The 14,866-nt window shown below is 41.1% G+C and overlaps 1 protein-coding gene across 2 annotated transcripts in view; it reads left to right on the top strand.

Moving 5' to 3' along the window:
• RFWD3 (ring finger and WD repeat domain 3) overlaps nucleotides 1-14,866 on the top strand; it is a 42,249-nt gene that overhangs the window by 3,714 nt on the left and 23,669 nt on the right. For both annotated transcript variants that reach the window (XM_024735598.1, XM_024735597.1), the window contains 2 exons: nucleotides 2,421-2,988; nucleotides 8,174-8,370. In XM_024735598.1, the coding sequence (XP_024591366.1) occupies nucleotides 2,423-2,988; nucleotides 8,174-8,370 (763 nt within the window). In that variant the 5' untranslated portion in view covers nucleotides 2,421-2,422. The remainder of the gene's footprint in view (nucleotides 1-2,420; nucleotides 2,989-8,173; nucleotides 8,371-14,866) is intronic.

Here is a 14,866-nt window from a genome sequence, read left to right as displayed (position 1 = left end):
GACAAAGCTTGGGAAGATTAGGGAAGTTCGACGCACCGCTGCTCAGCCCCAGGCCTGGAGGGATTTGTGTTTCCCCACGTTGATTGGGAAGCTTTGCTCCAGTATGGCGCTGGTTAGAGAACTTTCTGCCGGGATGAACATGTTCTATATCTCTCCTATCTCTGTGTCAATATCGGGTGCTAATATGTTCTTAGTTGTTGGGGGATTTTTGGTTGGTTTTGTGTTTTTAGGTGGATGGTGTGTAATTCAGTAGATATTTAGCATCTGCTCTGTACTTCTTGCTGTGTAGGATACACCGATGAATCAGGTTTGGATTCGGCTCTGGGCCTTTCACGTCTCATCAGAACTGGTTGTTCTCTAATCAGATCTGGCATATGATGGGAAGAAATTTCACTTTTTAATATTTAACCATACTGAGAAGTGCACAGAATAATTTTTAAAAGACCTGTGCATTCACCACACAGATGTAACAAATCTTGGCTTTGACTTTTTGATAGAATTCTTTTTTTTTTTCCTTAAAAAAAAAAATTCTGTATTCAAAGCCTCGTGTACCTCTGCACCCTTCCTCTCATGAATTTGGTATTTTTCATGACTGGGCTTGTTTTATACTATCTTATATCTATAAATCCATATAGTAGTGTGGTTTTGCATATTTTATAAGTGTCCTAAAATTGGAATTAATAATGGAGGTTGTTCTGTAACTGATAAAATTTTTGAGGAAATTTACCGTGTTGGGGTTCTTAGAAGAGAGTGTATGGTTACATCTTGACCAGAGGTTTTGCTTCACTTTCTTCTCCATTTTGAGTTCTCTCATTCTTGTACTTCAGTTAATCAAGTATTCTAGCTTGAGCTTTTAATATTATTATTATGTTTTAACTGTCTTTTGTTTTCTGAAAGAGTTACTCAGGTTTATCTTCCAGTCCTTCTATTAAAGCATTTATTTTGGCTGTAAATTTTCTTTTTTAAGAGCTCTTTCTTGTTTTCTGATTTGATCCTTTTTTCCTTGGCATTCTTTTAAGTTTGGATTTGTTTATTTATTTATTTATTTCTGTTTCTTGCATTGTATTCCTTTCTTTTCTCCGAGTTTCTTCTCTTTGTCTGCTTTGGTCTCTTTCTCTCATGTTGGAGGCTTTTCTTGAATGTCAGTTGTTCTTTGGCTATTTGGTCATTTTGAGGAGAGACCCCCAGAAAACTGAGTGGAAGCTCTTTATGAATGACTGAACCTTACCAACCAATGGACTTTTACTGTTAGATGTATGGGCAGAGATCCAGCCATTTTCTTGAGAGTCAGAGCTGTCAGTATTTATAGATCTTTCCTCTTGAGTTGGTTTTCTCTAGGCAACAATCCTGTAATTTCCTGCCTTGAGGCATAGAGAATGTATGTAAACCAGAATATTGCGTTCTGGATTTGTGCAGCTGGGGAGAAGGGTTGAAGTGTCTCACACTTGTGAAAGTTTGTAGACTTTCACTTAACTCTTTGTTTTCACTGCTGGTCTTAAGTCTGTCTGGTTCAAACCTCCAGTTGTCTGCAGCACAGGGGGAGGGGTTTTTTGATTGTTTGCCTGAGGGACAGAGTAACTACTTTCACAGGCTCTCCATCTCCGTCTTTCAATGCTGTCTTCTTTAGTACGTGGTTTTTACAGTCCCCTCAGTGGAAATTAGCTTGCTTCTCAACAGCACACAGTCCTACCAGTTATCAGTCCGAAAAACTGATTTGTGTGTCTCATACTCTCTTTACCTTGTACTTGTGGATCCACTGCTTTCAGTAGTTCAGTCCTCTTATTTTATCGATCGATTTATTTATTTATTTATTTATGGTTGCGTTGAGTCTTCATTCCTGTGTGCGGGCTTTTGTCTAGCTGCAGCGAGCGGGGTCTACTCTTGGTTGCGGTGTGTGGGCTTCTCATCATGGTGGCTTCTCTTGTTGCAGAGCACAGGCTCTAGGCACGCAAGCTTCAGTAGTTGCGGCATGTGAGCCCTAGAGTGCATGGGCTTCAGTAGTTGCAGCACACAGGCTTCAGTACTTGTGGCTTGCGGCCTCTAGAGCACAGAGTCAGTAGTTGTGGCACATGGGCTTATTTGCTCTGCAGCATGTGGGATCTTCCTGGACCAGGGATCGAACCTGTGTCTCCTGTGTTAGCAGGCGTATTCTTAACCACTGTGCCACCAGGAAAGTCCCTAGATCTATTTTAAAGGTTAGTGCTGTGATCACATGACTTCATGTTTTCAAAGGGCAAACAGGAAAACTGGTTATAAGTACCTATTATGGAAAAAAAAAGTCGAACAAAATCATCTCTTTAAGTTTCTCAGTTTTGCCAAGAATGATCTTAAACAGAAATATTAAAGAACAGATATGATTAGATAAAACATGTCTTATAGCTGATATATTTTACTAATACTTACAAATATTGTTTCTTCAGTGATGGCTCATGAAGCAATGAAATATGATCTTCAGGTGCAGTTAGATCACGGTGCTGCACAACAGCCTGCTCCTCCTGAAGTGGTCAGCGGCCAAGGGGGACCCGCCCTGCTCCAGCCTCCTCATACTGAGGTGGTCAGCAGCCAGGAAGGACCACCCCTGTTTGAGCCTGCACCTGCTGCAGTGGTCAGCAGCCAAGGGGGACCAGCCCTGCTCCAGCCCCCTCCTGATGAAGTGGTCAGCAGCCAAGAGGGACTGCCTCTGCTTCAGGCTGCTCCACAGGTATCCATTGATATGACGGAGGAGCTCTCAGGAGAACAGACTGTGGAGAACATCAATCCAGGAGTTTCAGAGGAGAGTAGGCAGGAATCTGGTGCTAACCACACTGCCCAAGTGTCTTCATTGGATTCAGTGAACAACTTCATCAGTGGGCTGCAGAGACTTCATGGCATGCTGGAATTCCTGAGGCCAACTTCGGACCACAGGGTGGGGCCAGTGAGAGCTAGGAGGAGGAGTTCTGCTTCACAGAGGGCAAGAGCTGGAGGGTCTCACAGGACAAACAGTGCCAGGTAAATATATGTATAAACAGTAGGATTAGTGCCAGATTGGGAATTATGAACCTTAGGCCCTGATCGTAGCCCCAGTGCTGCCAAAAATTGGCGTTGTGACTTGGCAAGTCAGGTGACCTTTCTGAACCCCCGTTACCTCATAAGTCAGATGAAAATAAAAGTGCTTGCCTTATTTACTTCACAAAGTAATGGAGGGGACAAGTTACACTGATATGTTTTGAAAACTCAGTGGTAGTTTGTTGGCAGCGGTTTCTGTAGAGGCTGGCTTTTCTTCAGATCATTTGTCTCTTGTACATCAAAAAAATATTTAACTTGCAAGGCCACTCCACTCGCCCATGTTTCATTGTTCTCCACTTAGTGGTGCAGTAGATTTTGGAAGATGGGCAGGCTGGATTTAGAGAAGCCTTGTGAAAAGTAGAGTGTGAATTAATTTAGAGCTTATCTGACTAAGTGAGAAACATTCTAGCCCTCCACACCTGATACTGTGTTGTAGAGTTAAAAATAATTTTCTTCCATAGGTTTTGGTTTGAATTTGCCTCTCGAAGGGCTTAGCTGTCAAGTCTTGACAGAGTTATTATGAAGAACAACAATTACCTATGCCTTACCTGTTTTTTCACTTCCTCCAGCTTTTTTGAAATACTTTGTTTCACATTTGGGCTTCTAAGTATCTTCATAATGTTGAGATTGAATTCAACCTTTTCATTTTAAATACGAAGGAAACTTGGACCCTGAGAGAGTGGTTTATTCAGGGTCTCATAGCGACAGCACTGAGGAGGTTAGAGCTGGTGTTGGAACCTGAATCTGACTGTTGTCAACAAAAACAGATAGAGGAAGCTTCAGTCAGACCCATTTGTTTTCTAACACTGTGAAAATAATGAGGTGACAATAAAAAGTGGTAGCTGGGCCATCTAATACCTATGTTTTACAAATGAGGAAGATGATGGGGTGATTTGTGATTTGACTGGGATAACTGGAACTGGACTGTGCCTTCTGATTCTGGATTTCAGCATCCTTTTCCATGGATCCTGCTGATTACTGTATCAGGGCCTGCTATTACTATGGCTTCAGTCTCTGTAATGCCTGGTCACTGCTGGATGTGATCCATCAAGGGTGAGAGGTGCCTAGTTCTGTGTTGACAAGAGTTGCAAATGTATGCTACTCTGTTATTTTAAGATGCCGTTTACTCGGATTTTGAAAACAAAGTAGGATTTCATACATTTGTGTCATAGGTGAAGGTACCCTGTAGTGCAATTTGGGGTCCCTGTTGAAGTAAGGGGACTGAGAGTTGAGAGCGGTGTCCCCAAGAACTGTCAAGAGGCCTCTTGCAGTAGTCCTCACGCTTGGTTGTTCATCCACTCACGAGCAGGCGGGGGTGGAGATTGCTCTTGGTCGGGGACTTTTGTGTTAACCAGTTCACAGGAGAGTGACACTTATAAACCAGATGCCAATTTACAGAGAAAATTAGAAACACCACAGAGACCAAATTCTCTTGTTGACATGGTCAGCATGATTCACCTAGGGGATGCTGCCACACAGAAGCCAGACTCTAATCAGAAAATAGCTTGATGTGTGTAGAATCTCTGCTCAGGGACTGAGCTTCAGAATTTAGATGTTAAATGATGTCAGTTAAGCTATTTGACTGACGGTCATATGTTTGTCTCCACAAAGAGAATAAAGCTTAAAGGCAAGGAATTATGCAGTTCAGTGGAGAGAACATGGATTCTGGAGCCAGATAAATGTGGCGTTAAAATTTTTTTCCTTTAAATTGTGTTGTAAACAAATTCCACACTAAATTCACATAAAAGTCTGAGCTTTTCCAGGACTCATTGCTTATACCTTCTGAATTTCTTGAGGTGGATTTCTCATTATGGTGTTTGACATTAGTCACCCGACAGACCATTCCTGGGCCAGGTGCTGAGAGCCTGGGCCAAGGTGAGCAGCTTTTGCCTCAGACTCCACCAAGAAGCCAAAATTGGGGAAACCTGCATAGTGGAATATTTTTCCCAACTACTTCTCAGCCAAGGTCACAAACTCCTTTCCTGTTTCTTTGTTTGAGGCTGCTTGATTCTGACAGCCAGCATCATCACTTATTCATCAAATATTTGTAACACTCCACTATGTGAGAGACTGAACTTTTGCTTGAAGATACGTTGGTGAACAGGACAGATCAGGGTACTGTTTCTCTTGGAGCTTATGGAATCTAGGACTATAGAGGGTAAGCAAGGGACAAGAACTTACTATACTGTTATTTAATTCAGAGATGATAAGTGTGGGAAAAAAGGAGAATTTCTTGGGTTCTAAGACTGTACTCCTAGCACTGCCTCCCAGTTGCTCTTCATAGTTCCTCTTTTATATGTCCCCACCTGACTTTGGAAATGCCTATTTTGCTATGTAAAAGCAATATTAATGAGTGATTTTTAAAAAAATAGTCAATCACTTAATTTTTTACTGGTTTCTATGCAGAATGCTATTGATATGCACGTAATAGCCTAACTTTATTATGTATTTCATTTGGTTAAAATGTTCTTAGGAAATACTGTTCTTATATTCTTATTCTCATGAGTAGCTATAGCTGCTGTTCATGCACAGTTCCTAAAATAAGTTTGTAAACTTGGTTAGCATTTTTTTTTGAAAAGGAAACCTGAGTGACATCAGTGAAAACGGCAGAGTAAGGACCTCAGAAAATTCTCTCCATAAAGTCATTGAAACAGGGCTTCCCTGGTGGCACAGTGGTTGGGGGTCTGCCTGCCAATGCAGGGGACATGGATTCGAGCCCTGGTCTGGGAAGATACCACATGCCATGGAGCAACTAAGCCCGTGTGCCACAGCTACTGAGCCTGCACGTCTGGAGCCTGTGCTCCGCAACGGGAGAGGCCGCGACAGTGAGAGGCCCGCGCACCGCGATGAGGAGTGGCCCCCGCTCGCCGCAACTGGAGAAAGCCCTCGCACAGAAACGAAGACCCAACACAGCCATAAATAAATAAATTTATTTTGTAAAAAAATAATTGAAACAACTGGCAAAATTTATCAAAATCAACTTTTCAGTACTCTGGAAATTAACCAAATACTTGTAGCAATTCAGTGAGTGAGTCTCAAACCAGCTGAATCTCAGTAAGAACTGTGAGCTTTGTGGCATTCCCTATTCCCATCCCCTTCTTCAGCTTCATAGTAGTCTTTTTTTTTTTTAATATTTATTTATTTATTTGGCTGTGTTGGGTCTTAGTTGCAGCATGTGGGATCTTTCATTGTGGCACGCGGGCTTCGTTGCCCCACGGCATGTGGGATCTTAGTTCCCCTACCAGGGATCGAACCCATGCTCCCTGCTTTAGAAGGCTGATTCTTAACCACTACGATGGAGGGACTTACTATGAAGTCCCTCCATAGTAGTCTTGAAAACTAAATGCCTGCAATCACAGTGAAAAGGCAGTAGTCTGGAAGCAACTAGAGAGAGTAGAATGGAATTGGAGGTCCTTCAAAGCCTCATCCCCAGAGAATTCTCTTTCTTTGACCTGTTCGTTGGTTTCCTGGAAGATCCCACTTGAAAGGCAATCCCTGGCTTGTCCAGTTCGAAAATTCTAAAGCCTTTTCCCCAGGGTCTGCCTGTGGCAGTGGATGACCATTGGGCCAAACATTAGACTAACCAAAAAGCTTAAAAGGAAAAGGTGGAGAATGAGATATTCCTATGGGGTTTTGAAAAGTTCTGACATATTCCTGGGAATCTAGAAGACCACATACATGCCCAGGGCTGTGTGCAGCTGGGCCCACAATCAGGAAAGACCTAAGAAGGCACTAAGTGAAGGCTGAGGCAGAGTTGTCACCTGCCTGGCTGATTATTGATGATGTGTCCCAACACACACATCAAGTCTCTCAGCAAAGACTGGGAGGTGTACTGATTCCAAGTGTTTAAGGAAATCTCTATCTAGTCGTGATGAACTGAACACTAAGCTAACCAAACAGAAACTTCAGTGGCCACACACAACGAAGAATGCAAACTTTATAGAATTAACTTCAGAAAAGTCACTAAACCAATAGTAACAACTATAAGAAATAGCAACAACAACAAACCCTGGGAATGGGTGAAATCTCATTTCCAGAGTTACCACATTATATTATTTGAAACGTCCAGTTTTCAAGAAAAAATAAGATATGTAAAGAAAGTATAACCAAAACACAGGAAGAAAAAATAGAAGCTGTACATGAAGAAGCCAAGATGTTGGACTTACTAGACCAACTTTAAATCTGCTATTTAAATATATTCAAAGAACTAAAACAAAGTATAAAACAACAAAATAGACAATATCAATAAAGAGACTGAAGTTATAAAAATGTACAAAATAGAAATACTGGAGTTGACACAGTAAATGGGAAAAAATCACTAGAGAGCTCAACAGCAGGTTTGAGCAGGCAAAAGAGAGAACTTTCGTCCTTTGACATTTTTGACTTGAAAAGTGGCTCAGAATAAGAGATGAGACAATGATGACCATAGCCAGGCTTCATACCTTCAAAAGACCTTGGTCTTAGTAGCTGCAGAAGCAGAATCCCATGAGGCCATATTTGATCAATAGGGCCCTTTTAGGGCTTCCCTGGTAGCGCAGTGGTTGAGAGTCCGCCTGCTGATGCAGGGGACGCGGGTTCGTGCCCCGGTCCGGGAGGATCCCATATGCCGCGGATTGGCTGGGCCGCTGGGCCTGTGCGTCCGGAGCCTGTGCTCTGCAACGGGAGAGGCCACGGCAGTGAGAGGCCCGCGTACCGCAAAAAAAAAAAAAAAAAAAAAATAGGGCCCTTTTTCATCTTGCCCACTCTCTTTTCAACCCCCTAATATCAGCAGACAAATTGCTGAGTCAGCCCTCCCTCCCTTCCTCCCTCCCTCCCTCCCTTCCTTTCTTTATATTAATGAGTCATGTCTTTAAAAGGTATTGACAAAAGAAATGCCAGTAAAGTAGGATTAGCTTTTAGCAGAGGAGTCAGGCTTCAGTGTGGGCCAATGGAATACTTGAGTGGAAAGAGCATGTCTCGTCCAGTCAGCACCTGCCTGAATCTCTATTCCTACTTCAGCGTTCAAAGGCAGCACTTAATGGCCTGATGATGCATTAAAATGACTAGGATTTACCTCCAAATTACTGTGGATTATTCTTGTGATGATGGTACATTGTACAAGAATTCTGTTGTCTTTCTGCATATATAGGTTGAGATCACCGCTGGATGCTTACTTTCAAGTGAGCAGGACGCAGCCTCATTCGCCAGCCACCTCTTATGGTTCAGAGACTAGGAATCCTGTCTCTGAAGACTTGCAGGTATCAGGTAGTTCTGACAGTGACGGCTCCACAGAGTATGAAGAGGGAGTTGTCCAGGCAGAGGAGCCTGGAGCTGTTGTTTTAGAAGGTGAGTGTTTTATCCAGATTTGATCCACAAGGTCAACATCTGGAAAGCTTAGACTCCAGAAGGCTAGAAACTCTAGACCTGTGTTTTGATACTTTGCCTTTTCACCCCAAATATCATAGATTAATGCTTTATAGTACAGAGCTTTCACTGGCCATAACTATATAGAGAGGATTTGATCTGGCTTGCAATTTAATGTGACTTGTGACCCATTGAGTTGGTCACTTTATAATGGCATTTTACATTCCCTTTCATTTTCTTAGACATTTGAGAAGGAAATAGATTATTTAAAAGAAAAGCTTCGTAAATTCAGCACCCTGTCTAGTCTGGTACTTTTTAAGTCCTAGTGTAATGTTACGTGTTGTGCAAGTGGAACGTTATTTAACAGTAGATGCGCAGAGACCCTTTAAGCATATGCTTGTATTAAAAAACTCTCTGGGAACTTCCCTGGTGGCACAGTGAATAAGAATCCGCCTGCCAACGCAGGGGACACAGATTCGATCCCTGGTCTGGGAGGATCCCACGTACTGCGGAGCAACTAAGCCCATGAGCCACAACTACTGAAGCCCACACGCCTAGAGCCCATGCTCTGCAACAAGAAAAGCCACCACAAGGAGAAGCCTGCGCACCACAATGAAGAGTAGCCCCCGGTCGCCACATCTAGAGAAAGCCTGTGCGCAGCAACAAAGACCCAATGCACCCAAAAATAAATAAAATTAAATCTTTACCCAGGAAAAAAAAAAACCAAAAAACCTATCTGATACCCTACACTGTGGTCTTCTCACACTAAAGGGGACCAAGGCTTGGAGAAATGGCTTTCCAGGTCTGTGATAGGAAATATACAAGATGGGCCTAGGGCATTTTATTGTGCTGGAAAGCAAGGAAGCTGTCTGAGTCTTACACAGTTACATCAGTAGGCACAGGTGCAACCTTGAGAGAGATCTTACTGGCCTAAGTTGGGACAGTTTGAGCATTAAAAAGAATAATGAATGTATTCTTAGATTACAGATTGAAATACATTAAATCTGTGTGAATCTATAAATTCATAATTGTGCACTTTTAAAAAAAAAAAAAAACCTTACTTATCACCATAATAGTTATTAGAGCCCTAACTCATTGCTCCGAAAACTGTTGAATAGAGGATTAAGCATTTATCCTGCCTTTCCTATATGAACTGTATCCAGAAAACCAAATAGTTGATGGAGAAGGTCTTTTAAGTGTTTGTTTTTGTTTTGTGGTACGTGGGCCTCTCACTGTTGTGGCCTCTCCCGTTGCGGAGCACAGGCTCCGGACGTGCAGGCTCAGCGGCCATGGCTCACGGGCCCAGCCGCTCCACGGCATGTGGGATCTTCCTGGACCGGGGCACGAACCTGTGTCCCCTGCATTGGCAGGCGGACTCTCAACCACTGCGCCACCAGGGAAGCCCTGTTTGTTTGTTTTTAAGACTTTTTTTTTTTAGAGTAGTTTATGGTTCACAACAAAACTGAAAGGAAGGTAGAGAGATCTCCCATATGCACCTGCCCCCCTCCCTCCCCCACACATACATGCACTGCCTCTCCATTATTGGCATCATTCACCAGAATGGTGCGTTAGTTACACACTGTAATCACTCGAAGTCTTTGGTTTACCTTGCGGTTTACTGTTGGTGTTGCACATTCTATAAGTTTGGACAAATGTATAATGACATACATCCATCATTATAATATCATATACAGTATTTTCAGTGCCCTAAAGATTCTCTGTGCTCTGCCTATTCTTCCCTTCCACCCACCCCCTAAGGAGGTTTTTTTTAATAGAAAAATTCCAACTAGTAATTGTAGCATGAATGATAGGGGGGAAAATTATCATTTTGTGACTCCTAATGCATTGACGTATCTAGTCAAAGATCATCAGTGACTCTTCAAACCATTAGATTGGATAGGCCCGTGAGCCACAGCTACTGAGCCTGCGCGTCTGGAGCCTGTGCCCCGCAACAAGAGAGGCCACGATAGTGAAAGGCCCGCGCACCGTGATGAAGAGTGACCCTCACACCACGATGAAGAGGGGCCCCCACTTGCCGCAGCAGAAAAAGCCCTTGCACGAAACGAAGACCCAACACAGCCAAAAAAAAAAAAAAAAGACATCATTAAAAGAGTGAGATGGCAACCCACTGACTAGAGAAAACATTCATAATACATATATCCAGAAAAGGGCTTACATCTAGAATGCATAAATAACTTCTACAACCTTATAGAAAAATGGGCCAAAGATTTGCAAAGGTACTTCCAAAGCAAGATAGCTAAATGGCCAATAAATATATACAGAGATTTGATTAGTCATCAGGGAAATACAGATTAAAACCACAGTGTGGTAACTGATATGCACCCACCGCAACAGCTAAAATTTAAAAGACTGACAATATCAAGTATTGGGAAGGATATAAAGCAACCAGACCTCTCATACAGTACTGGTGGGAGTGTAAATTTTTTTTTTTAATGCTGCTTGTAAGAGGGTCACTTTATTTATTTTTTTATTGAAGCATAGTTGATTTACAATGTTAGTTTCTGCTGTACAGCAAAGAGATTCAGTTATATATATGTATATTCTTTTTTTATATATTCTTTTCCATTATGGTTTATCATAAGATTTTTATTTATTTATTTATTTTTGGCTGCGTTGGGTCTTTGTTGCTGTGCGTGGGCTTTCTCTAGTTGCAGTGCCTGGGCTTCTCATTGCAGTGGCTTCTCGTTGCTGAGAATGGGCTCTAGGCATGCGGGCTTCAGTAGTTGTGGCACGTGGGCTTAGTTGCTCCGTGGTATGTGGGATCCTTCCAGACCAGGGATTGAATCCATGTCCCCTGCATTGGTAGGCGGATCCTTAACCACTGCACCACCAGGGAGGTCCCTCTTCTGCCCTTTTTTTTTTTTTTTTTTTTCATTTTTTGGTGTTTTTTTTTCCCTTAAATTCCGTATATATGTGTTAGCATACGGTATTTGTCTTTCTCTTTCTGACTTACTCTGCCCATTTTTTGATTGGGTTGTTTTTTTTTTGTTGAGTTGTATGAGCTGTTTGTATATTTTGGAAATTAAGCCCATGTCGGTCGCATCTTTTGCAGATGTTTTCTCCCATTCTGTAGGTTGTCTTTTCATTTTGCTTATGGTTTCCTTTGCTGTACAAAAGCTTGTAAGTTTGATTGGGTCCCATTTATTTAGTTTTGTTTTTATTTCTATTGCTTTGGGAGACTGACCTAAGAAAACATTGGTATGATTTGTTTTGCCTATGATCTCTTCTTAGGAGTTTTGTGGTGTCATGTTTTATGTTTAAGTCTTTGAGCCATTTTGAATTTATTTTAGTGTATGGTGAGAGGGTGTGTTCTAACTTCATTTATTTACATATGGCTGTCCAATTTTCCCAACACCACTTGCTAAGGAGACTGTCTTTTTCCCATTGTATACTCTTGCCTCCTTTGTTGAAGATTAATTGACTGTAGGTGTGTGGGTTTATTTCTGGGCTCTATTTTCTGTTCCATTGATCCATATGTCTGTTTTTGTGCCAGTACCATGCTGTTTTGATTACTGTAGCTTTGTGGTATTGTCTGAAGTCTGGGAGGGTTATGCCTCCTGCTTCATTCTTTTTCTTCAGGATTGCTTTGGCAATTCTGCGTCTTTTATGGTTCCATATAAATTTTAGGATTATTTGTTCTAGTGCTGTGAAAAATGTCATGGGTAATTTGATAGGGATTGCATTAAATCTGTAGGCTGCTTTGGGTAGTATGGCCATTTTAGCAGTATTAATTCTTCCAGTCCAAGAGCATGGGATATCTTTCCATTTCTTTGAATCATCTTCAGTTTCCTTTATTAATGTTTTATAGTTCTCAGTGAATAAGTCTTTCTCCTCCTTAGTCAGGTTTATTTCTAAATATTTTATTTTGGGGGGTGTGATTTTTTTCTTTCTTCTTTTTGGCCGCACAGCATGCGGGATCTTAGTTCCCCGACCAGGGATTGAACTCATGCCCCATGCAGTGGAAGTGCGGAGTCTTAACCATTGGACTGCCAGGGAAGTCCCTTGCGGGTGTGATTTTTAAAAGGTATTGTATTTTTACATCCCCTTTCTGATACTTCATTGTTAGTGTAAAATGCAACTGATTTCTGTATGTTAATCTTGTATCCTGCTACCTTGCTGAATTCCTTTATCAGTTCTAGTAGTTTTTGTGTGGAGTCCTTAAGATTTTATATATATAATACCATATTATGTGCATATAATGACAGTTTTACCTCTTCCCTTCCAATTTGGATACCTTTTATTTCTTTTTCTTGTCTGATTGCTGTGGCTAGGACTTCCAGTACTATGTTGAATAGAAGTGGTGAAAGTGGGCATCCTTGTCTTGTTCCAGATTTTAGCAGGAAGGCTTTCAGCTTTTCACCATTGAGTATTATATTGTCTGTGAGCTTGTCATAAACAGACATGTTTATGACAAAAAACATGTTCTTGTTCTTTGAGGAAGGCATGTATCGCTTGAACTTCTCTGTAAGAACTGCTTTTGCTGCATCCCATAGATTTTGTATGGTTGTTTTTTCATTGTCATTTGTCTCAAGGTATTTTTTAATTTCCTGTTTGATTTCATCATTGACCCATTGGTTTTTTAGTAGCATGTTGTTTAGTTTCCATGTAATCGTTTTTTTCTCATTTCTTTTTCTGTGGTTGATTTCTAGTTTCATGCTGTCGTGGTCACAAAAGATGCTTGAGATAATTTCTAAAAATATCAATTAAATCTAAAAGTTCTGTTGTATCATTTAGGATCTCTGTTTGCTGTATTGATTTTCAGTCTAGAAGATCTGTCCATTGATGTGAGTGGGGTGTTAAAGTCTCCTACTATTACTGTATTCCTGTCAGTCTCTCCCTTTATGTCTGTTAATTGTGTTTTATGTATTTTGATGCTTCTATATTAGGTGCATATACGTTGATGGGTTAAAATCCTCTTCTTGTGTTGATCCTTTTATCATTATATAGTGTCCTTTATCTTTCCTTATGGCCTTTTTCTTAAAGTCTATTTTGTCTGATATGAGTATTGCAACCCCCACTTTCTTATCATTTCCGTTAGCACCATATATCTTTTTCCATCCCCTCACTTTCAATCTGTATGTGTGCTTTGCCCTAAAGTGGGTCTCTTATAGGCAGCATATTGTAGGCTTTTGTTGTTTTTATCCAGTCTGCTACTCTGTGTCTTTTGATTGGAGCATTTAGTCCATTGACATTTAAAGTAATTTTTTTTTTAAAGAAATGTACAATTTATTTGTTTGTTTATTTATTTATTTATTTTGTGGTACATGGGCCTCTCACTGCTGTGGCCTCACCCGTTGCAGAGCACAGGCTCCGACGCACAGGCCCAGCGGCCATGGCTCATGGGCCCAGCCGCTCCACGGCATGTGGGATCCTCCCGGACCGGGGCACAAACCTGTGTCCACTGCATCGGCAGGCAGACCCTCAAGCACTGCGCCACCAGGGAAGCCCCCTATTTATTTATTTTTTAATGTTACAGTTTCTTTATTATTTTCTCAATTTTTTTAATTAAAAAAATTTATCTTTATTATTACTATTATATTTTTGGCTGTGTTGGGTCTTCATGGCTATGCACGGGCTTTCTCTAGTTGCAGCAAGTGGGGGCTACTCTTTGTTGCCGTGCACAGGCTTCTCCTTGCAGTGGCTTCTCTTGTGGAGCATGGACTCTAGATGCGCAGGCTTCAGTAGTTGCAGCACATGTGCTCAGTAGTTGTGGCACATGGGCTTAGTTGCTCTGTGGCATGTGGGAGCTTCCTAGACCAGGGATCAAACCCATTTCCCCTGTGTTGGCAAGCGGATTCTTAACTACTGCACCACCAGGGGAGTCCTTAAGGTAATTATTGATAGATATGTATTTATTGCCATTTTAAACCTTGTTTTCCCATTGATTTTATATTTCTTCTTTTTCCCTTTTTTCTTTTTGTTTTTCCTTTTGTGGTTTGATTCTTCTTATTATTAGTTTTTATTGGAGTATAGCTGATTTACAATGTTGTGTTAGTTTCTGCTGTACAGCAAAGTCAATCAGTTATACATATACATATATCCACTCTTTTTTAGATTCTGTTCCCATATAGGTCATTACAGAGTATTGAGTAGAGTACCCTGTGCTATGCAGTAGGTTCTTATTAGTTATCTATTTTATATATAGTAGTGTGTATTTGTCAATCCCAGTCTCCTAATTTATCCCTTCCCCCGATTATCTTTTGTATTATACTTATGTTCTCTTCTTTTTGGTTTTTGTGTATGTTTTTAATTTGTGGTTACCCTGTTTTTCAAGTGTAGTAACCCTTTCCTATATCTGCTTGCCTTAGACTGGTAGTCATATGGGCTCAAATACATTTAAGGAAATTTTTTTTTTAATCTACATTTTCTTACTCTCCTCCTCCACATTTTATGATTTTGATGTCCTCTTTTACATCAAAATGTAAATTGGTACAAACATTTTGCTAGTATTGTTATA

This window comes from Neophocaena asiaeorientalis, unplaced genomic scaffold (assembly GCF_003031525.2).
Source record: "Neophocaena asiaeorientalis asiaeorientalis breed wild unplaced genomic scaffold, Neophocaena_asiaeorientalis_V1.1 scaffold40, whole genome shotgun sequence".
NCBI lineage: Eukaryota > Metazoa > Chordata > Mammalia > Artiodactyla > Phocoenidae > Neophocaena > Neophocaena asiaeorientalis.
This window is presented reverse-complemented; position numbering and strand designations above follow the sequence as displayed.